General features: G+C 38.5%; 1 protein-coding gene across 2 annotated transcripts in view; it reads right to left on the bottom strand.

Moving 5' to 3' along the window:
• Positions 1-24,203, bottom strand: part of MPHOSPH8 (M-phase phosphoprotein 8) — a 68,475-nt gene extending 44,272 nt beyond the window's left edge. The window contains exon 1 of one of the 2 annotated variants that reach the window (XM_079138837.1): positions 23,876-24,203. In XM_079138837.1, the coding sequence (XP_078994963.1) occupies positions 23,876-24,103 (228 nt within the window). In that variant the 5' untranslated portion in view covers positions 24,104-24,203. The remainder of the gene's footprint in view (positions 1-23,875) is intronic. The other variant, XM_079138836.1, reaches the window with a different exon arrangement.
• Positions 24,204-25,838: the final 1,635 nt, after the last annotated feature.

The raw sequence follows: 25,838 nt of genomic DNA, 5'->3' as shown, positions 1-25,838 counted from the left end.
GGCCATACTACCAAAAGTGCTATACAGATTCAATGCAAGTCCAATTAAAATCCCAATGACGTACCTTACAGAAATAGAGCAAGCAATTATGAAATTCATCTGGAAGAATAAGAAACCCAGAATAGCTAAAGCAATCCTTAGCAGGAAGAGCGAAGCGGAGGGTATCACAATACCAGATCTTCAACTATACTACAAAGCAATAGTAACAAAACCAGCATGGTATTGGCACCAAAATAGACAGGAAGATCAATGGTACAGGATAGAGGACACGGACACAAACCCAAATAAATACAATTTTCTCATACTAGACAAAGGGGCCAAAAATATGCAATGGAGAAAAGATAGCCTCTTCAACAAATGGTGCTGGGAAAACTGGAAATCCATATGCAACAGAATGAAACTAAACCCCTATCTCTCACCCTGCACAAAACTCAACTCACAATGGATCAAGGACCTTGAAATCAGACCAGAGACCCTGCATCTTACAGAAGAAAAAGTAGGTCCAAATCTTCACCTTGTTGGCTTAGGATCAGACTAGACTTCCTTAACAGGACTCCCATTGCACAAGAAATAAAAGCAAGAATCAATAACTGGGATAGATTCAAACTAAATAGCTTTCTCTCAGCAAAGGAAACTATCAGCAATGCAAAGAGAGAGCCTACAGAGTGGAAGAATATCTTTGCCACTCATACTTCAGATAGAGCACTAATTTCCAGAATATATAAAGAACTCAAAAAACTCTACACCAAGAATACAAATAACCCAATCAACAAATGGGCTAAGGATATGATCAGATGCTTCACAGAAGAAGATGTACAAGCAATCAACAAACATATGAAAAAATGTTCACCACCTTTAGTAAGAGAAATGTAAATCAAAACTACACTAAGATTCCATCTCACCCCAATTAGAATGGCGATTATCAAGAACACAAGCAACAATAGGTGTTGGAGAGGATGTGGGGAAAAAGGCACACTCATACATTGCTGGTGGGGATGCAAATGAGTGCAGTCACTCTGGAAAGCAGTGTGGAGATTCCTTAGTAATCTTGGAATGGACCCACCATTTGACACAGCTATCCCACTCCTCGGCCTATACCCAAAGGACTTAAAATCAGTATACTACAGAGGTACAGCCACAACAATGTTCATAGCTGCTCAGTTCACAATAGCCAGACTGGAACCAACCAAATGTCCTTCAATTGATGAATGGATAAAGAAACTGTGGTATATATATACAACAAAGTATTACTCAGCCATAAAGAATGATAAAATTATGGCATTTGCAGGCAAATGGATGAAATTAAATCATGTTAAGTGAGATAAGCCAATTTCAAAAATGGAAAGGGCGAATGATCTCACTGATAAGTGGATGATGACACATAATAGGGGGTGGGAGGTGGGCAAGAATGGAGGAAGAAGGGGCTGTATAGAGGGAAAGGAGGCTTGGGAGGGGTGGGAGTGGAGGGAAAAATAACGGAATGAATCAAACATCATTACCCTATGTAAATGTATGATCATGCAAATGGTATGCTGTTACTCCATGTACAAACAGAAACAACATGTATCCCATTTGTTTACAATAAAAATAAATTTTAAAAAAGTTAAAAAAATAATAGTTTCAGATAATTTATTGTTGACATTATATTAGTATTTTAGTAATGTTGTGATTTAAAAGTGAAACGGTATGCTAATGAAATACAACTCTGCCATAAAGCTCGAAAATACGTTTTTTTCTTCCAGAAAGAGCAATAAGAAAATATACCTTATAATTTTACTTTAAATTTTAAAGTTGAAATAGCATTTTTGCAAGAAAACATTAGAAATTCCAAACAAAAGATCTAAAAATTAAAGGTATTTTATCATGTAGGAAAGCAAGATTGATATTGAAGGTGAAATCTAGTCATTATTTACAATCATTCTGTTTGATGGAGAACTACTGCTATACTGCCCCTCTTCTCTCTCTCTACAAACACTCACACACCACACACATACACACACACACATCATTTACTGCAAAATATTTTCCCTTAATATACAGGCATTTGAACACTGCAAGATAAACTTTGTTATCTGGATCACAACATTTTCCTAAATTCAGGAGCATGTGTTTTTCCCTCACTTTTTACTAAATTTATTATCCTTTGCCTTAAATCCCTTGCTGTAAGAGTCCTTAGTATTTCCCATAGTTAATGTATAAAATTGTTTTGGTTTGTATTTTTATATTAGCTATGACTCTAAAGTAATACTTAAAAACACAATAGAGTTTTCCCATCCAAATAAGTGAAATAAATTATTCTGTGGAATATATTTTTGGCAATAAAACATATGAGAGGGAAAAAAATAAAACATTCTGCATTAAAAAAATTCAAAACTAGAAAGTCTGCACTATAAAACATTCCCAGCAAAATATTCCATGAGGAGGAAGTGAAAAATAAAAGAATTAAAACCAGCAAAGGAAGGAACTGCACTGAAGGGAAAGCTCAATGAAAGGAGAAACTAAGTTAAGTTAAAAATAAAAAATAAAACAAATGATCAGGAATACAAATCATATCTCCATAGTAACCCTGAATCTTAATGGCCTAAACTTATCAATCAAAAGACATACACTGGCAGACTGGAGTTTTAAAAAGAACCAACAATTTGCTCTCTTCAAGAGATTAATCTCCTAGGAAAAGACATTCATAGACTGAAGGTGAAAGGTTGGGAAAAAACATATCACTCACATGGACTGCACAAACAAGCAGAGGTTTGCATCCTCATATCAGACAAAGGGAACTTCAAACCAAAGTTAGTCAGAAGGGACTACATATTTCATACTGCTTAAGGGAATCATATATCAATAAGTCATAACAAGTGTAAATATACAAGCCCCAAACAATGGAGCATCTACAGACATCAAACAAATCCTCCTCAATTTCAAAATCAAATCGACCACAACACAGTAATACTAGGTGACTTTAACACACCTCTCTCACCACTGGATAGATCTTCCAAACAAAAACTAAACAAAGAAACTATAGAATTAAATAATACAATCGATGATTTAGACTTAACAGACAGATGTAGAATATTTCATTCATCATTGAGCAAATACACTTTCTTCTCAGCAGCACAAGGATCCTTCTCTAAAACAGACCAAATGTTATGCCACAAAGCAACTCACAGCAAATACAAAAAAATAGAAATACTACCCTGTATTCTATCAGATCATAATGGAATGAAATTAGAAATCAACAATAAAATAAAAAATAGAAATTACTCCAACACCTGGAGACTAAATAGCATGCTATTGAATGATGAATGAATAAAAGAAGAAATCGAGGAGAAAATACAAAACTACTTAGAGGTAAATGAGAACACCGATATAACATATCAAAATCTCTGGGACACTATGAAGGCAGTGCTATGAGGAAAGTTCATTGCATTGAGCTCATACATTAAAAGAATAAAAAGTAAACAAATAAATGACCTAACATTACAGTAGCTCAAAGCCCTAGAAAAAGAAGAACAAATCAACACCAAAAGCAGCAGAAGACAGGAAATAATTAAAATCAGAACCGAAATCAGTGAAATTGAAATAAAAGAAACAATTGAAAAAATTAACAAACCAAAATGTTGGTTCTTTCAAAAAATAAATAAAATTGATAAACCCTTAGCCCCAATAACAAAGAGAAAGAAAGAGAAAACTCACATTACTAAAATTCATGATGAAAAAGGAAATATCACAACAGACACTACTGAAATACAGAAGAGAATTAGAAACTATTTTGAAAATTTATACTCAAATAAAATAGAAAAACTTGAAGACATTGACACATTTCTAGAGACATGACCTACCCAAACTGAAGCAGGAGGACACACACAATTTATACAGATTAATTTCAAGCAATGAAATAAACGATGCCATCACGAAGCCTACCAACCAAGAAAAGTCCAGGGCCAGAAGGATTCTCAGTTGAGTTCTACAACCTTCAAAGAAGAATTAACACCAATACTTCTCAAGTTATTCCATGAAATAGTAAAGGAGGGAACCCTTCCAAACTCATTCTATGAGGCTAGAATCATCCTGATACCAAAATCAGACAAAGACACATCAAGAAGAGAAAACTTCAAACCAATATTCCAGATGAACATAGAGGCAAAAATTCTCAATAAAATTCTGGCAAATTGCATACAAAAACATATAAAAAAGATAGGGCACCATGATCAAGTGGGGTTCATCCTAGGGATGCAAGTTTGGTTTGGTTCAACATAACAAAAAAATCAATAAACGTAATTCTTCACATCAATAGACTTAAAGACAAGAATCATGATTATCTCAATAGATGCAGAAAAAGCATTTGACAAAATACAGCATTTCTTCATGTTTGAAACACTAGAAAATCAAGGGACAGTAGGAACATACCTCAATATTGTAAAAGCTATCTATGCTAAGCCCATGGCCAACATCATTCTAAATGGAGAAAAACTGAAAGCATTCACTCTAAGAACTGGAACAAGACAGGATTGCCGCCGTCTTTTACCACTTCAATTTACCATCATCCTTGAAACTCTAGCCAGAGCAGACAGGTGAAAGAAATTAAAGGGATACGAATAGGAAAAGAACTCAAACTATCACTTTTTGCTGACAACATAATTCTATACTTAGAAGATCCAAAAAATTGTACCAGAAAACTTCTAGAACTCATAAATGAATTCAGCAAAGTAGCAGGATATAAAAATCAATACCCATAAATCAAATCCATTCCTATACATAAGTGATGAATTCACTGCAAGAGAAATTAGGAAAACTACCCCATTCATAATAGCTTCAAAAAAAAAAAAAAATACTTGAGAATCAATCTAACAAAAGAGGTGAAAGACCTCTACAGTGAAAACTACAGAACACTAAAGAAAGAAACTGAAAAAGACCTTAGAAGAAAGATCTCCCATGCTCTTGAATAGGCAGAACTAAGATTGTCAAAATGGTCATACTTTAACTCAAAATGTTCTACAAATTTAATGCAATTCCTATTAAAATCCCAATGACTTTCTTCCTAGAACTAGAATAAGCAATCATGACATTCATTTGGAAAAATAAGAGACCCAGAAGAGTCAAAGCAATCCTTAGCAAGAAGTGAAGCAGGAGGCATCACAATACCAGACCTTAAACTATACTACAGACAATAATAACAAAAACAGCATGGTATTGCACCAAAATAGACATGTAAACCAATGGTACAAAATAGAAGACATAGAGAAACCCACATAAATAGTTAGCTTATATTAGACAAAGGCACCAAAAACATACAATGGAGAAAAGATAGTCTATTCAACAATGGTGCTAAGAAAACTGATAATCCATATGTAACAAGTTGAAATAAAACTTCTATCTCTACCCTGCACAAAGCTCAACTCAAAGTGGAACCAGGACCTAGGAATTAGACCAGAGACACTGCACCTAATAAGAAAAAGCAGGCCCAAATCGTCATCATGTTGGCTTAGGACCTGACTTTCTTAATCAGACTCCTAAAGTACAAGAAGTAAAATCAAGAATCAATAAATGGGATGAATTCAAACTAAAAAGCTTCTTCTCGGCAAAGAAAACAACAACATAAAGAGAGAGCATACAGAATGGGAGAAAATCTTTACCATACGCACATCAGATAGAGCACTAATCTCCAGGACATATAAAGAACTCAAAAACTTAACACCAGAATAAAAAATAACCTAATCAATAAGCAGACTCTTCACAGAAGATATACATTCGATCAACAAATACATGAAAAAGGATTCATCATCTCTTGCAATTAGAGAAATGCAAATTTTCTGCTTTAAGACTTCATCTCACTCCAGTCAGAATGGCAATTATCAAGAATACAAGCAACAGGACTTGGAGCAACCACTGGGCCTCCGGCGGCTGCCCAGGGGAGGAATGGCGAGGAGAGCTGTGTGGACTCAGAACACCGGGGCCTGCCCTGAGGAGGAGGAGGAGGAGCGTGGCTGCTTGGATTCGGAGTGACTGCACCAGAGCTACAGGCAGTTGCCAGAGGAGAAGCCACGTGGCGAGCTGTTTGGACTCTAAGCGACCGCTTCTGAACACCGGGGCCTGTCCTGAGGACGAGGAAGAGGAAGAGGAGCGCGGCCACGTGGATTCGGAGTGACTACACCAGAGCTACAGGCGGTTGCCAGAGGAGGGGCTGCGTGGCGAGCTGTTTGGACTCAGACCACTTCTGAACACCAGGGCCTGCCCTGAGGAGTAGGAGGAGGAAGAGGAGGAGGAGCGCGGCGGGTTGTTTGGACCCGCAGTGACTGCATTAGCGCTCCAGGCGGCTGCTCAGAGGAGAAGGCGAGTGGTGAGTTGTTTGGACTTAAAGTGACAGCTCCTGAACACAGAGGGGCTGCCTGGAGGGGAAGCGCGGTGGGTCGCTTGGTCTCGAGTGGCCGCACCAGAACTCCGGGCGGTTGCCCAGAGGACCCGTGCAACGGGTCACGTGGATTCAGAACCACTCAGAGCAACCGCTCCTGAACACCAGGGGGGTTATTTGGAGAAGGAGGAGGAACGGGGAGGGTCACTTCGACTCGGAGTGATTGATTGCCCAGGGCTACGGGTGGTTGGTGGGAGGTGGAGGCACGCAGTGAGTTTCTTGGACTCCTAGTGACCGCACCGGAATACTGGGCGGCTGTCTGGAGGAAGAGGCATGTGGCGGGTCTCTGGGACTCAGAGCGATTGTACGGTGCCCCAGGTGGCTACTCAGAGGAGGGGCCGCATAGCCAGGTGATTAGGTGCAGGGTCCCAGGATCTAGGAGGCTTCTGGGTGGAAGAGCCGCACAGAGACAGGCTTAGGGGCGGAGCAAAGGTTCCAGGACTGCGGGCAGATTCTCTGAGGAGGGGCAGCCTAAGGAGATTCATCTGCGAAGGGTGAGGCTCCCAGGCCCAGGAGGTAGGGCCGGGCCCCTGGGAACTTTGCAGAGGAAGGCAGCCCAGCCCAGGCGGTAGCTGTAAATTGAGGGGAACCTCTAGGAGGGAACTGACCAGTGACACTTCCCCACCAGGTGAGTCTTCCCCACCAGGTGAGGTTTCCCCACAAGGACGGTAAAACCAGAGACTCAGGCCCAAACAGGCCTTGCCTCAGCCCGCAGCCTAGGTCCCCTTTGGATGACCATTGGTCAACAAGTGGAGGCACCTCTGCCCACTAGCAGGGATTATACCCCACCTGAAGGCCACCACTCCTAGAGAGGCAGCTTTCTTGTGGAGAACCGCATTATCAACTTCCTCCAAGACTTCAGCCTACTGAAGGCTAAGGGAGGATATATACAGAAATCTTCAGGGACATTGTAAGTCAATAGAGGAAATCTGCAATATCTCAGCGGTCCACTGATACCTGAACAATATGAGAAAACAAGGAAAGAAAATGCTGCAAACAAATCTAGATGTTACATCAATAAAATCCAATGACAGCATGGCAGAAGAAATGACAGAAAAGGAGTTCAGAATGTACATAATTAAAATGATCAGAGAAGCAAACAATGAGATGAAAGAGCAAATGCAGGCATTGAATGATCGCACCAATCGACAATTAAAAGAGCAAATACAGGAAGCAAAAGGTCATTTCAATAAAGAGTTAGAGATATTGAAAAAAAACCAAACAGAAATCCTTGACATGAAGGAAACAATAAACCAAATTAAGAACTCCATAGAAAGCATATCCAGTAGGACAGAACACCTGGAAGACAGAACCTCAGACATTGAAGACAAAATATTTAACCTTGAAAACAAAGTTGAACAAACAGAGAAGATGGTAAGAAATCATGAACAGAATCTACAAGAACTATGGGATATCATGAAAAGGCCAAATTTAAGAATTATTGGGATTGAGGAAGGCCTAGAGAAACAAGCCAAAGGAATGAACAATTTATTCAATGAAATAATATCAGAAAATTTCCCAAATCTGAAGAATGAAATGGAAAATCAAGTTCAAGAGGCTTACAGGACTCCAAATACACAAAATTACAACAGACACACACCAAGGCACATTATAATGAAAATATCTAACATACAACAAAATAAACACAGAATTTTAAAGGCCGCAAGAGAAAAGAACCAAATTACATTCAGGGGGAAACCAATACGGATTTCAGCAGATTTTTCAATCCAGACCCTAAAAGCTAGAAGGGCCTGGAACAACATTTTTCAAGCCCTGAAAGAAAATGGATGCCAACCAAGAATCTTATACCCAGCAAAACTTACCTTCAAATTTGATGATGAAATAAAATCCTTCCATGATAAACAAAAGCTAAAAGAATTTACAAAAAGAAAGCCAGCATTACAGAACATTCTCAGCAAAATATTCCATGAGGAAGAGATGAAAAACAAAGAAGCAAATCAGCAAAGGGAGGAATTATCCTAAAGGAATTGTCAAATAAAGGAGGAAACAAGTTGTGTCGAACAAATAAATAAATAAAATTTTAAAAAATGAACCAAATGACCGGGAAACCAAATCATATCTCTATAATAACCCTGAATGTTAATGGCCTGAATTCATCAATCAAAAGACATAGACTGGCAGATTGGATTAAAAAAAAAGATCCAATAATATGTTGCCTGCAAGAGACTCACCTCATAGAAAAAGATACCCACAGACTAAAGGTGAAAGCACGGGGAAAAACATACCATGCACATGGACTCAGCAAAAAAGCTGGAGTATCCATCCTCATTTCCGATAGTGTGGACTTCAAGCCAAAGTTAGTCAGAAGGGATAAAGAAGGTCATTTCATACTGCTTAAGGGAAGCATAAATCAGCAAGATATAGCAATCATAAACATCTATGCCCCAAACAGTGGCTCATCTATGTATGTCAAACAAATCCTTCTCAATTTCAGAAACCAAATAGACCATAGCACAATAATACTAGGTGATTTTAACACGCCTCTCTCACTACTGGACAGATCTTCCAGACAAAAATTGAACAAAGAAACCATAGATCTCAATAACACAATCAATAATTTAGACTTAACGGACATTTATAGAATATACCATCCAACCAAGAGCGAATACACTTTCTTCTCAGCAGCACATGGATCCTTCTCTAAAATAGACCATATATTATGCCACAAAGCTAATGTTAGCAAATACAAGAAGATAGAGACACTACCATGTATTCTATCAGATCATAATGGATCGAAGTTAGAAATAAATGAAAGAGTAAAACACAGAAACTATTCCAACATCTGGAGATTAAACAATATGCTATTATATGATGAATGGATAACAGAAGATATTAGGAAGGAAATTAAAAAATTCTTAGAGGTAAATGAGAACAAAGAGACATCATATCAAAATCTCTGGGACACTATGAAAGCAGTACTTAGAGGGAAATTTATTTCATGGAGCGCATTTAATAAACGACCTAACACTACAGCTCAAAGCCCTAGAAAAAGAAGAACAGAACAGCACCAAAAGTAGTAGAAGACAGGAAATAGTTAAACTCAGAGCTGAAATCAATGAAATTAAAACAAAAGAAATAATACAAAAAATTGACAAAATAAAGAGTTGATTCTTCGAAAAAATAAACAAAATTGATAAACCTTTAGCCACACTAACAAAGAGAAGACGAGAGAAAACCCAAATCATTAAAATTCGGAATGAACAAGGAAATATCACAACAGACAGGATTGAAATACAAAACATAATTAGAAGCTATTTTGAAAATCTATACTCCAACAAAATAGAAAATTTCAAAGACATCAACAGGTTTCTAGAGACATATGAATTGCCTAAAATGAACGAGGAGGACATACACAATTTAAATAGACCAATTTCAAGTAATGAAATAGAAGAAGTCATCAAAAGCCTACCAACAAAGAAAAGTTCGGGACCAGATGGGTTCTCAGCCGAGTTCTACAAAACCTTTAAGGAAGAGCTCATTCCAATACTTCTCAAAGTATTTCATAAAATAGAAGAGGAGGGAACCCTCCCAAACTCATTCTATGAAGCCAATATCACACTGATACCTAAACCAGACAGAGACTCATCAAGGAAAGAAAATTTCAGCCCAATATCCTTAATGAACATCGACGCAAAAATTCTCAACAAAATTTTAGCAAATCGCATACAAAAACATATTATAAGATAGTGCACCATGATCAAGTGGGTTTCATCCCAGGGATGCAAGGTTGGTTCAACATCAGGAAATCAATAAACGTAATTCACCATATTAATAGACTTAAAGTCAAGAATCACATGATTATTTCAATAGATGCAGAAAAAGCATTTGATAAAATACAGCACCCCTTCATGCTCAAAACACTAGAAAAAATAGGGATAGTGGGAACATTCCTTAACATTGTAAAGGCCATTTATGCTAAGCCCACGGCTATTATCATTCTAAATGGTGAAAAACTGAAAGCATTCCCCCTAAAAACTGGAACAAGGCAGGGATGCCCTCTTTCACCACTTCTATTCAACATCGTTCTTGAGACTCTGGCCAGAGCAATTAGACAAACCAAAGAAATTAAAGGGATACGAATTGGAAAAGAACAACTCAAACTATCCCTGTTCGCTGATGATATGATTATACATTTAGAGGAACCTGGAAATTCCACCAGAAAACTCTTAGAACTCATAAGTGAATTCAGTAAAGTAGCAGGTTACAAGATCAATGCCCATAAATCCAACGCATTTTTATACATAAGTGATGAATCTTCAGAAAGAAAAATTAGGAAAAGTACCTCATTCACAATAGCCTCGAAAAAAATAAAATACTTGGGAATCAATCTCACAAAAGAGGTGAAAGACTTCTACAATGAGAACTATACAACACTAAAGAAAGAAATTAAAGAACACCTTAGAAGATGGAAAGATCTTCCATGTTCTTGGATAGGAAGAATTAATATTGTCAAAATGGCCATACTACCTAAAGTGCTATACAAATTCAATGCAATTCCAATTAAAATCCCAATGATGTACCTTACAGAAATAGAGCAAGCAATTATGAAATTCATCTGGAAGAATAAGAAACCCAGAATAGCTAAAGCAATCCTTAGCAGGAAGAGTGAAACAGGGGGTATTGCAATACCAGATCTTCAACTCTACTACAAAGCAATAGTAACAAAAACGGCATGGTATTGGTACCAAAATAGAAAGGTAGATCAATGGTACAGAATAGAGGACACAGACACAAACCCAAATAAATACAATTTTCTCCTACTAGACAAAGGTGCCAAAAATATGCAATGAAGAAAAGATAGCCTCTTCAACAAATGGTGCTGGGAGAATTGGAAATCCATATGCAACAGAATGAAACTAAACCCATATCTCTCACCCTGCACAAAACTCAACTCAAAATGGATTAAGGACCTCGGAATCAGACCAGAGACCCTGCATCTTATAGAAGAAAAAGTAGGTCCAGATCTTCAACATGTCGGCCTAGGACCAGACTTTCTTAACATGACTCCCATAGCACAAGAAATAAATGCAAGAATCAATAACTGGGATAGATTCAAACTAAATAGCTTTCTCTCAGCAAAGGAAACTATCAGCAATGTGAAGAAAGAGCCTACAGAGTGGGAGAATATCTTTGCCAATCATAATTCAGATAGAGCACTAATCTCCAGAATCTATAAAGAACTCAAAAAACTCTACTCCAAGAATTCAAATAATCCAGTCGACAAATGGGCTAAGGAAATGAATAGACACTTCACAGAAGAAGATCTACAAGCAATCAACAAACATATGGAAAAATGTTCAACATCTCTAGTAATAAGAGAAATGGAAATCAAAACTACCCTAAGATTCCATCTCACCCCAATTAGAATGGCAATTATCAAGAATACGAGCAACAATAGGTGTTGGCGAGGATGTGGGGAGAAAGGTACACTCATACATTGCTGGTGGGGCTACAAATTAGTGCAGCCACTCTGGAAAGCAGTGTGGAGATTCCTTAGAAAACTTGGAATGGACCCTCCATTTGACCCAGCTATCCCACTCCTTGGCCTATACCCAAAGGACTTAAAATCAGCATACTACAGAGATACAGCCACATCAATGTTCATAGCTGCTCAATTCACAATAGCCCGACTGTGGAACCAACCTAGATGCCCTTCAATTGATGAGTGGATAAAGAAAATGTGGTATATATATCCAATGGAATATTACTCGGCCATAAAGAATGATAAAAGTATGGCATTTGCAGGCAAATGGATGAAATTGGAGAATATCATGCTAAGTGAGATAAGCCAATCTCAAAAAGCCAAAGGACAAATGATATCGCTAATAAGTGGAGGATGACACATAATGGGGGGGAGGGAAGGGTTAGTATTAGGGTTAGAGTTAGGGTTAGGGAGGGGGGCAAGTATGGAGGAAGGAAGTACTGTATAGAGGGAAAAGAGGGGTGGGAGGGATGGGGGGAAGGGAAAAAATAACAGAATGAATCAAACAACATTGTTCTATGTAAATTTATGATTACACAAATGGTATGCCTTTACGCCATGTACAAACAGAGAAACAACATGTATCCCATTTGTTTACAATAAAAAAAAAAAAAAAGAATACAAGCAACAAGAAGTGTTGGTGAAGATGTGGAGAAAAAGGTACACTCATTTATTGCTGGTAGAACTGCAAGTTGGTGCAACCACTTTGGAAAGCAGTATGGAAGATTCTTTAGAAAACTTTGAATGGAACTACCAGTTGCTATTGCAACTCCTCAGTTTATACCCAAAGAATTTAAAATTTGCATACTACAGTGATGCAGCCACATCAATGTTTATAGCAGCTCAATTCACAATAGCTGAACTGTGGAACCAAACTAGATGCTGTTGAATAGATGAATGGATAAAGAAACTGTGGTATATATACACAATGCAATATTACTCAGCCTTAAAGAAGAATGAAATTATGGTATTTGTAGGATGGATAGAACTAGAGAATATCATGCTAAGCGAAATAAGCCAATACCACAAAACCAAAGGCCAAATGTTTTCTCTGATAATTGGATGCTGAACCATAATGGGGGTGGGGAAGGCAAGGTTAAAATGAAGGAAGGTCAGTGGAATGACGCAGACATTATTACCCTATATACATGTAGGATCACACTACTGGTATGACTCAGCACCATGTACAGTCAGAGGAATGAGAAGTTTTGCTCCATTTGTGTACAATGTGTCAAAATGTATTCTACTGTCATGTATAACCAATTAGAACAAAAAAGAAGAATTTGAAAGAAAAAACTGTCCTTTTATAAACCAAGTATTAAAAAAACGAAATAAAAGCAAAATAAAAAATTAAAGAATAAAAATAAACAAACCAAGTGCTTTTTTGATTGTTTCAAAATTTGTTTTAATATATAAAGTTGTAATATCCTTGTGTATCTGATAGGTTGTTAGAATAAATCCCAACAGGATATCAATTTGGTGTAAAAGAAAGAAAAAAAGAAAAACAGGTTGGGGATACAGCTCAGTGGTGAAGTGCTTGCCTAGCATGTGTGAAACCCTTGAGTTCAACACCAGGCACTCAAAAAAAGACAAAAAAAAAAAAAAAAAAAAAAAAAAAAAATTCCACACCCAATAAATTACTGAAACAACAATGAAAAATAACAAAATAATGAGTGCTGGTAAGGATACACAGAGAAACTGGAAGCTCCTAACAAGGATGATGGAAATGTAAAATAGTACAGCTACTGCAGAAAACAGTTCTTCACAAAGTTAAACACAGAATCACCCTATGACTCAGCAATTGCACACAAAGATATGTACCCAAAAGAACTGAAAGGAGACTCAGATATTTTAAACCAATGTTCACTACAGCATTATCCACAAAGCCATAAAGATGAAAGCAACTCAAGTGTCCATAAGTGGATAGAGAAACAAAAAGCAGTACACACAATGGAATTATTTAGTCTTAAAATGCAAGGAAATCCTGTTACATACTATGACATATCGAATCTTGAAAATATGCTACATGAAATAAACGATATGAGAAGACAAATATCTATTATTTCACGCATGAGGTACCTAGAATAAGCAAATTCATTGAGAAAGAAAGTAGATTATAGATTACTGGGGACTAGGGTGTAGAGAGAGAAAGAACGGGAAGTTACTGTTTAATAGTGTCTCTGGGATAATGGGTGTCTAGGTTTTGGAAATAATGATGATGGTTACACAACACAAGGAATATAATTCCATTGAACTGTACACTTAAAAATGGCTAAATGGCTAATTCTGTGACAACCTTTATTTACCTCTTGCATGTTTTGCCTGTTTTTCTTGCTCATTTTTAAGAATCTTTTCCTTTTTTTATGTACTGGGGATTGAACTCAGGGGTATTTTATCACTGAGCCACATTCCTCAGTGCTTTTAATATTTTTGAGAAAGGGTCTTGTTAAGTTGCCAAGGGTCTCACTTAATTGCTCAGGCTGGTCTTGAACTTGCAATCCTCCTGCCTCAACCTCCTGAGTTGCTGGGGTTACAGGTGTACACGATGAGAATTTCTTTTTGATAATTTATGGCCATTAAACCTTTGTCAGATATTCCAGATGTTTGCTTCTCCAGATTCTGGTGTATCTTTTCTGCTCAATTCTCAATCTCACTGAGAAGCAAGAACATACAACACAGTTGTCCACATGAACTGCAGAACAACAAATAACTATATATTTAATAGGATACTGATCTTATTCATATTATCATCAAGGCAATAAATTTAACAAGCTGAAGATGGATATGGCTGCTTCAGCTATAAGCCCCAGCTATTCAGAAGGTCAAAGCAGGAATATCACTTGAGTCCAGGAGTTCAAGACCAGTGTGGACAAGACAAGACCCTATCTCAAAAACAAATAAATACATAACTTTCCAAGTTAACTGCCAAGAACTGATGAAGTTAAGAGATAAGCTGGGAAGGCAAGGAGATGGAACCCTAGGTGATTTCCTGGGCAGTAGAACACAAAGGGCACCTGCAGATATTTGCTAAGAAACTTACAAAAGGGCTAATTTTAAATCAGGACCATTGGAGAGGTCCATGCCTCTTCAAAGGAACAAAAAAAAAAAAAAAAAAAAAAGCCTGGTTGATATTTTGATTGGACTAAAGGCTGCATGAATACCCCATGGACAGGGAATGCCTTACCCAGGGTTGTGCAGGTGGCTGACTTCCTTAAACTTTTTATCTATATAAACCCTTAGACAATAGTCATTCTTAGGTATTTCTTTTTGAGAGATACTTTCCTTTTGGGGAGATCTGCTTTCTATTACCCTAATAAATCCTATTACTTTGCTCTCACCCTTGTGTCCGTGGATTTTATTCTTCAAACTCATAAGACAAAGAACCCAACTCCATGCTCTGTGCTACACTGATACCTGCCTGAAGCACCCTTCAGTTGTTGTTGTAGTCAGCTTTTTTGCTCCTGTGACTAAAGAACCCAACTAGAACAACTAGAGGAGAAAAGTTTATTTGGGAACTCACAGTTTCAGAGGTCTCAATCCACAGAGAGTAGGCTCCATTCCTTGGGGCTCAAGGTGAGGCCCAACATGGTGGAAGAATATGGTGGAGGGAAAAGGCTCACATGCCAATCAGAAAGCAGAGAGAGCGATCTCCACTTGCCAAATACAAATATATACTACCAAAGCCATGATCCCAAAATTCTACCTCCTCCAGCCACATCCCACCTGCCTTCAATTACCACTCAATCCTCATCAGGGAATTAATTCATTGATTGGATTAAGGCTCTTATAATCCAATCATTTTTCATCTAAACTTTCTTGCGTTGTCTCACACATGAATTTTTAGGGACATGTCACATCCAAACCGTAACAGTTATACCCATACTGCCCCTTCAATCATTCTGTCATTTGTGGAACATCGATACTATTTTATAATTCAGCTACAATAACTAAGTTGGGCGGGGGACAATTATATCAGATGAGAATATAAGAGCATCTATGAGGGTTAGTTAAAACTAAAATAAAACAGATTAGACAGTATTGTTTAAGAAGCTTACATAAATTACAGGGGGTAGGAGAAGAAAAGTAATCTTAGTAGTATGAAGTACTGCCTAAGAAAGCAATATGCTTGGTCTTGGTAGAAACAATATAAAGAGGTATACCATTATTGTAATTTTACCAATAACAGGTCACAGGAATGTATGATTTTGTGTGTGTGTGTGTGTGTGTATATGTGAGAGAGAGAGAGAGAAAGAGAGAGAGAGAGAGAGAGAGAGAAAGAGAGAGAAAGAGAGTAAAACTACTGGGCACTGGGGATGTAGCTCATAGGTAAAGCACTTGCATAGCATGTGCAAGGTCCTGGATTTGTGCAAGGTCCTGGATTTGATCCCCAGCAAAATAAAATAAAATAAACTGCAAATCTGTTATTCAATGCAGTTTGTAAAAACACTATTTGGGGGGCTGGGGTTGTGGTTCAGTGGTAGAGCCCTTGCCTAGCACTTGTGAGGCTCTGGGTTTGATCCTCAGTACCACGTAAAAACAAATAAAATAAAGGCATGCTGTCCATCTTCAACTATAAAAAAATAAATAAATTTTTAAAAACCACTACTTCATCCCAAAAGGGCCAGAAAAAAATAAAGCAAATATGATAATTATATTTTACAATATTTTTATTTTATTTATTTTTATGTGGTGCTGAGGATCAAACCCAGTGCCTCATGCACTCTACCCATGAGCTACAACCCCAGCCCTGATAAATTATTAATAACTGGTGAATCTGGATGAAGATATATGAGAGATCCTATATAATTTTTGTAACTTTTCTGATAATTAAAATAAAATAGCCAAGAAACTAGTAAACTTTACTATGAACACGGGCATAAATTTAATGCTTAAGCCTGGCACAGTGGGGCATGCCCAACTACTTTGGAGGTTGAGGCAGGAGGATGACTTGAGTTTAGAAGTTCAAGGCCACCGTGGGCAACACTGCAAAACCCTATCTCAAAAAAAAAAAAAAAAAAAAAAAAAAGAAAGGAAGGTCTAGGGATGTAGCCCAGTGGTGGATTACTTGCCTAGTATATATAAGGCCCTGAGTTCCCAGCACAGAAGGAGGAAAGAAGAAATGGAAAGAAGGAAGGAAGGGAGTCTCAGTCAGGCTTGGTGGCACATGCCTATAACCTAGCTACCTCAGGAAGATTCCAAGTTTGGGCAACTTAGTGAGACCCTCCCTCAAAATAAAAATAAAGAAGGCCTGCAGATGTAGAACAATGGTAGAGCAATAGAGCTCGTGCCTAGGATGGGCAAAGCCCTCAGTTGATTCCTCAGTACTAGGTGGAAAAGTTTTAACAAATTTCAAAGACTATTAACATACAGAATTCTCTGACCAAAATTAATTAAACTGAAATCAATCTTAAAAGATAAACAGAAGTTGGGCTGGGGTTGTAGCTCAGTGGTAGAGCACTTGCCTAGTGCATGTGAGGCACTGGGTTCCATCCTCAGCACTACATATAAATATATAAATAAAATAAAGGTATTGTGTGTGTGTGTGTGTGTGTGTGTGTGTGTGTGTGTATATATATATAAATTGCAAGGATAAACAGAAGCCAGGAGTGGTGGCACATACCTGCAGTCCTAGCTACTCAGAAGGCAGAAGCAGGAAAATGGTAAGTTGGAGGCCAGTCTCAAAAACTTAGCAAGACCCTGTCTCAAAATAAAAAATAATAAGAGATGTAGCACAGAGGTAGAGAGTCCCTGGGTTCAATCCCCAGAATGGAAAAAAGGCAAAATGATATGAGGTAGGTACAGTGGAACACACCTGTATAATCCCAGCTACTCCAGAGGCTGAGGAAGGAGGACAGAGAGTTTGAGGCCAGTCTGAGCAACACAAGAACCCATTCTCAAACAAACAAACCAAAAACCTAAAAATAAATTTAAAAAAGATATCAAGACTTCCACCCAGAAAACTATAAGATTACTGAAAGAAATTAAATGATCTTAAATATATCCAGATCCAATGCAAATCCTATTAAAAATCCCAAAAGTTGGGCTGGGGTTGTGGCTCAGTGGTAGAGTGCTTGACTAATGTCTGAGGCACTGGGTTCAATTTTCATTACTACATATAAATAAATGAATAAGATAAAGGCCCATCAACAACTAAAAATTTTTTTTAATTCCAAATATTTTTAACATGTGTCAATCCATTTTTCATCCCTGTGACCAAAATACTTGACAAGAACAATTTACAAGAGGAAAAGTTTATTTTAGGATCACAGATTCAGTCCATGGTCAGCTGATTCCATCACTTTGGGACTGCAATGAGGCAAAACATCATGGTGGAAGAGAAGAGCAGAGGAAAGCTACTCATCTCATGGTAGCCAGGAAGCAGAAGTCGGTGGGGAAGGGGCCTCAGAGAAGATGAACCCTTCTAAGGCATGCCCCCTGAAACCTTTCGCCAGCTACGTCCCACCTGCCTACAGTTATCACCCAGTCAGTTCATTCAAATTATTAATCCATCAAATCCACTAATCAGGTCACAGTTCTCATAATCTAATCATTTCACCTCCTGCATTAGCATGAGAGCATTTGGGGGACACCTCATATTCAAACCACACCAACCTGGAAGGAAAGTGGCATTTTAACCCTATGACTTTCAAGGCATTGTTAAAGATTAACAATAAAGAATACCTCATTAAAACCTGACCCCTGTTTTACACTATATAGAATATCAATTCTAAGTATAAACACAAAATGTGAAAGGCAAAATAGAGCTTCTAGAAAAGAAAATAATAGGAAACTGGTAGGAGAGGGAAAGATTTCTCAATGAGTCAATAAAAGCACTCAACATCAAGTCTTAAGATTAAATATTCCTACAAGAAAGATTTGGGGCTGGTAGTATGGTTTCATGGTAAAAGCACTTGCCTACCAAGCAGGAAGGTCCAGATTTCCATCCCTTACACTGCAAAGTAAGTTAATTAATTAATTAAAAAAAAAAAAGAGAGAGAGAAAGAAAAACAAACCAGTCAGGCCAGGTGGCCCATGCCTATAATTCCAGCTACTTGGGGGTTGGGAATATAGCTCAACAGCATAGCACTTGCCTCACATGTTCAAGGCCCTGGGTTCAATTCCTCAAGTACCCCACAACACACACATAACACAAAAGATTTTTAACATGCAAAGATTTGAATTCAGAATATATAAAAGTCTCCAACTAATCAATAAAAAAGACAAACAAGTAAAAAAGGAATTTGAAAAGGTACTCCATAAAAGAAGATAATCAATTGAACCATACATATAAGATGTTCAATGTTTTCAACATTATGAATGTTAAGATTTATAAAAATACAAACAAAAGCTAGAAAATACCAATACATACCCATCACTACAAGTTAAAAATATAAAGACTGACAATATCAAGTGTTAGCAGGAAGGGACAATTGGAATTTTCATCAACAACTGGTAGTAGTGTAAACTGGTACAACCACTTACAAAAACAGTTTCTACTTAAAGCTGAAGATAAATATATACCCTATGACCAAGCAATTCTACTCCTAGGTATATATACCAAGAGAAATGTACATGTACAATATAGTAGGAGACATGCTCAGTGACGATTAGCATTACAATAGTCAAAATCTATTGCCCAAATGCTCATCCATAGTAACAGAAAAGAGATTTTGCGGGCACAGTGGTGCATACCTATAATATTAGAGACTTTGGAGGCTAAGGCAGGAAGATTACAAATTCCAGGCCAGCATCAGCAATTTATAGAGACCTGTCTCAAAATAAAAAAAAGAAAAAAGGCTGGGGATGTGGCTCAGCGGTAGAGAACCCCTGGGTTCAATTCCCAGTGCCAAAAAAAAAAAAAAAAAAGACAGATTTTAATATATTTATTTACTGGAATTCTGTGCAGTAATGAAAGTGAAAGAAACCAAAGCTCCCATACAACTTGGATTGATCTCACCAACACATTGAACAAATATGCGGATAAAGCTGGGGATATGACTCAGTAATAAAGTGCAGCAATAGACTGGATGTCTAAGACAGAACAAAAAAAAGCATTTCTGGAACTAGTTGTAAAATTTTTAAAAAGAATTCTTATATACTAAGTAATCAAATATCAAAAAAGGAACAGTTTATTATTCAAAAATGACTTCAATTCAAATGAAACTAAAACAGCTGTCAGATTCAATTTTCCAAAAACTTAAAAGTACAGGTGACAATGAACTAAAGGAAAGAATATGGTTAATATATAAATTCAGTGTTAATACTATTCCTCCAAGTCAGCTTTCATCTCAAGGATTTCAGCAAGACATTCCCTTGACAGAAAAATCAACCAAGATATTTTTTAATTATATTACAGATATTCTTTAAATTTTAGGTGCTTTATTATCATTTAAAAAACTTTATGGGGCTGGGGAGATAGCTCAGTCAGTAGAGTGCTTGCCTTGTAAGCATAAGGCCCTGGGTTCGATCCCCAACACCCAAAAAAAAAAAAAAAAAACTTTATTAGAAAATGTGGGCACATAAGAGTGTGGGTAAGTGTAAGAAAGATGAACCATTTTATCCATAAAATGTTGTCCATATCAAGCTTCACATGTGGTTTGGCACCGTTCCAATCTCTTATTATTCCCAACCAAGGGCCTCTCTGCTTTCTCCAGAATTGGAATAAATGAGTGAAACTAGCAGGGATTAGAAAGTCTGGAAGGCAGTAATAATGAATTGCAGAGCTGAGGGGAGTGGGGCGAAGGGTGAGAGTCCTAGTGTTACCATTTGGAATTTTTCAAAAGTTTTTTTTTTAATGTGAAAACTCCTGAAATGTAAATGATAGCAACTAATTTTAATCTCAGAAAACAAAACAAAAAACTGTATGTCAAATAAAACAAGTTTGCAGGTCCATAAAGTGACAAATGAGACCCCTAGCTTACCTTATTCCAATTCTCCTGGAATGCGAACCTCTCTGCCTATTCAATCTCTAATTTCCCTTGAGTGCCCAATCTGCTTCCATCACTCTATACAGTACCATAATTACCTCTACTGCCAAGAAATCCACTCAATATGCCAACACAATACAAAATGCTTAGTGACATCTTTTCCTGCTCTTACATTAGAATTTAATTCTTTGTTTACTCTATTATCCCAGGTAAGTTATAAATAACAACACAGGTGGCAGTGATGTGTACAAATAGAGATATTCTAATTTTTTTTTTTTTTTTTTTTTTTTTTTTTTTTTTTGGCATGAGGGATTGTATCTAGGGGTGCTTCACCATTGAACTACCAAAGAGACAGGGTTTCACTAAATTGCCCAGGCTGGCCTCCAACTTGCAATCATCCTGCCTCATCCTCCTAAGTATAAGGCCAGTTTTCAGGTTGATTATTCAAACATCCAATTAGCAATCAAAAAATATTACAGGGGCTGGGGAGATAGCTCAGTTGGTAGAGTGCTTGCCTTGTAAGCACAAGGCCCTGGGTTCGATCCCCAGCACCCAAAAAAAAAAAAAAAAAATTACATATAAACTGGGTGAAATGGTATACCTGTAATCCCAGTAACTTGGGAGGCTGAGGCACAAAACTAAAAAAAATTACATACAGGGATAGAGGGTGTGATTCAGTGGTATAGTGCTTGCCTAGAATGAACGCACACATGCATGGTTAGACACAGACACATAAACAGACACATATAAAATGTATAAATTAGCAATAAGTGAGTCAATTCTAAGTGTTTCTGATTAAATTTGAACATCTAGACTTAAGAAGGCCTAATGAACTAATCTTAGGACCCATAAGTTTGTCAACAGGTAGATGGCTAACCAATGGACCAGCTCATTCAGCAATTAATAGATTAAAAACTGCCACCGTCCTGTTCTGGTGAACCTTATAAACCATTCATTCACAAGAGCACTTGACCTTGGAAAAATACAAGGTCTTAAGAACTAGAATTTTAACTCAACTTTACATCAAAAAAGTCTAATTTTCCTCTACCACCTCACACCCTTACCTTTCTTAGTTTCATCTACTTTAGGCTAAAAGATGAGGCTTTAAGTACAGTGCTTACAATTCTTTGACACTGGTAAAATTAAAAACTATGAATGTTATCATCTTACTTCTGAAGATATTACCCTCCTAGTCAAACACTTCCTCAAATATCATCTAAGTGTTTCACTGTGTTAAATGCAAGTGATACAAAACAGGATGAGATTGGCTCCTCTCACCTTAAGGTGCTCACAATATATTTGGGGAAATTATACATAAATATATTTCTAACTTGGTTGGGAAGGTGTATCTCAGTGGTAAAGTACATACTTACCACACAAAAGGCCCTGGGTTCAATTTCCAGCACTAAAATAGAGAAAAAGAAAAAAAAAATCTACCTTTACTTATTGTAACTAACTAAATATTAATAATACTGGATTTTAATTATTTACTCCCTCTGGACAGAACTTTCCAATGTCAGCAACCATGCATGCTCCAAGTAATATCTATATCATCTGGACAGCATGGCACACAGTAGTTGATAGAAAATGTATGCTGACTGAATGAACAACAACAACAAAAATAACACAAGGCAACATATGACAAATGGGAAATACCAGACAAGATGAATACAACTGTGGGGTGACTGGTCAGCTCATACCTACCTACTGAAACAGGTTATTTTCCTATTATCTGTTTCCCTCTGTCCAGTGTGTACCCACCCCAAAGTTCACTCACTCATTTAATAATCTGATACAAGCAAAGCAGTTACTGTGTATTAATTACATGCTAGACCCTGAACTAGCAAAGATTAATAAAAATCATGTATTCCCCAAATTTCTTTTTATTTGGGGGGGTGTGTACCATAGATTGAACGCATTAACCACTGAGCCACATCTCCAGCTCTTTTTATTTTGAGATTGGGTCTCACTAAGTTGCTGAGAGTCTCTTTGGACTTGTTATCCTCCTGCCTCAGCCTCCTGAGACACTGGGATTACAGGCATGTGCACCAGGCCTGGCTATCCTGGAGATTTAAAAAGCCCAAATCTAGAGCAGGACAGACAAACATACAAAGAATAATACCTTAAATGCCTTAACAGAAGTCGAAACAGGAATAAGGGCAGAGATGAGAAAGCACCTTACTCTCTAGGAATCCCAGTCAAATAAGGCTTACAGAGAAATGTACTGTGAAAGAATGAGCAGGATCACCAAGAGAGGAAAAATAACAGTCCAAGCTAGGAGAACTTAAGTGCCCCAAAGGTGTCTGAAATGTCACCCTCTTGGTGACAGTGGGATTTTATTCCAGGGCAATTGGGAATTCCTGAAGATTTGAAGCCAGAGAATGATTTCTGGTTTCGGAAAACACAGGGACTATGGAATGTACAAATGGACTAAGAAAAGAAGCATTATTTTTCACTATTACTCCTTTTTAGCTCACAGATGCGACCCCGTGTACCTGAATAATGGTGACAACGTAAGTCCTATCGGTCATCTGCACCCTTGTGATCCTCACCCATCACATCCCAAACTGCATTATCTCTTCTGCCAAAACAACACTTAAAACTTCCTATCTCATGCTTGGGTTTGGGTCGGACGGGCTTACTCCTGCCCTTCTCATGTTTTGTGTCCGCACACGCTGGTGTTCCCAGCTCCAGTCTTCCCCCGCCCGGCCCCGGAGCTCCCCGCCCTCCCCTTCCACTCTCCCGCACATTCCACCAGCTCAGGAACCCTCCTAATCCTCCCCAAAAAGCTCCACACATCAGCTCCCTCTCCATCCAAGTCCTATCCAAACCAAACCTTCAAGCCAAGACTCCCTTTCTGATCCTCCCCACCCTTTCCCTTCAGGTCTGGACCTCCTTCCATGTCCTCCCCCCATCCAGCGCCTCACGCCAGGACCTCTCCCCATCTTCCTCGCCCAATCCCTCAAGCCAGGACGCTTCCCCGGGTGCAGTTCCTCACACACCTGAGCCCCCCTCCACATACCCCCTACTACATACCCCCTCAGTCTTCATGTCCAGGATCTTCTCCACCTCGAAAACATCCTCTCCGTCCTCCTCGCTGTCCCCAAAGGCCTCCGCTCCTCTCGTGGATGAGTCCTTCTCTTCGCCCGCTATTCCAACTCCTCCTTCGACTTCAGGCGTCTCACCATAGCTGTCGGCACCCGACACAGGTACTACGGTCACAATCGCACCCTCAGCAACCGGCACGGGCGGTAGCGCCGCCATCCTAGAACATCCGTAAGCCGTGGAGGAAAACCTCCTGCGACATACACCCAGACTGATCCTAGTGCTCCGTACTCGGCGTTAATCCACTTAGGCGGCGTGACGCGGCCTTAAAGAAAATTAGCCAATGGTGGGCTTCAAACCCCAGAGTGACACACCCCATAACCAATCAGGTAAAAGCAGGCGCACCAAAGCGCCCACCCCCCCCGGAGCCTACGGGAAGCGGGTGGGCGGGTGGCTGGGCGCTTGAGGCGGAAAAACGCCGTTTGCGGGAGGGGATTGGGAGGAGCTGCGGCGGCGCGCGGGCTCAGCGGAGTTGGGGAAGGCGGAGAAAGGCAGTGGAAGAGTGGAGGCCGGGGGAAGAGTAGGCGGTGCAGACTCACCGGAAGGGACGCCACAGGCGCCAACGCTTGGAATTGGCGGCTCCTTTCCTGGACCCAGCCTGCTGTCAGACCCCAGCAGCACGGAACGGATGCCGGAACATACAGGTTGTTTGGATTGGAGACACACACACACACACGGTTGCCCCCCACCCAATAAGTATAGTTTAAAGATAAGGAAATTTATTGAACTACAGAGCATTTATTTCCCAAGTTCTAGTGCTTTTTATTATTATTGAAAATAAAGGATGTAGCTGGACCCAGTGGCGCTCACCTGTAATCCCAGCGGTTGGGGAGGCTGAGGCAGGAAGGTCGCAAGTTCAAAGCCAGTCAGTCCCAGCAATTTAAGGAGATTCTGAGCAACTTAGCAAGACCCTGTCTCAAAATAAATTTAAAAGGGGCCTGGGGATGTGGTCAGCAGTTAAGCACCCCTGGGTTTAATCCCCAGTACCAAAATAAATAAATCAATTTAAGTAAAAACCAAAAGGATATGTTCAGAATATGAATCCTTGGTAGTCACCCAAAGCGAAACACTGCTAGGAAAATCACTTGCGGGTAAACTATTTGTATCACTTTGAAATTCCCCTAACTGAAACCTTTGTTGCAGTAGGTTTTTTGTTGTTGTTGTTTGTTTTAATTTATGTTTCTTTGAATGGTGGACTATTTTACAAGATGGGCCTCACTGTCAAGTCTGAAGCTGAAACCCATTGGAAAGAATCACTAGCTCTTTGAGTTAGTTATTATTTGTTTAGCTGATAAACACATAGTATGTTCCATAACTAGGCGTTAGGAATAGAAATACAAATATTAACAGGGCTGTGGTAGAAGCTCAGTGGTATAGCGCTTGCCTAGCGTGTGTGAGGCACTGGGTTTGATCCTCAGCACCACATAAAAATAAATAAATAAATAGATAAATAAATTAATTAAAGGTATTGTGTTTGTCTATAACTAAAAAGATAAAATAAATCAACAGAGCATAGATTCTGCATTCCCAGGACCTTTTCATAATGGAAGATGCACAATTCCAACATTTAGATTTTTTTGTAAATAAGTAAAAATAAAACTAAATAGCAATTAGTTATTATTTTTACAGAATAATTCCAGCAAATAAGAGTAGGAGAGGACTGGGGTTGTGGCTCAGTGGTAGAGTACTTGCCTAGCGCTTGTTGGCCACTGGGTTCAATCATCAGCACCACATAACAATAAATAGAAAAAGAAAGGTATTGTATCCATCTATGACTAGAAAAATAATTTTAAAAAAGAGTAGAAGAAAAAGTAAGAATTAGGAAATCTCAATATTTCATGAAAAAAGTGGGGGGACTGGAGGGTGTAGTTCAATGGTAGAGTAGAAGTGAAAG

Source organism: Sciurus vulgaris, assembly GCF_902686455.1.
Source record: "Sciurus vulgaris genome assembly, chromosome: 4".
Taxonomy (NCBI): Eukaryota; Metazoa; Chordata; class Mammalia; order Rodentia; family Sciuridae; genus Sciurus; species Sciurus vulgaris.
This window is presented reverse-complemented; position numbering and strand designations above follow the sequence as displayed.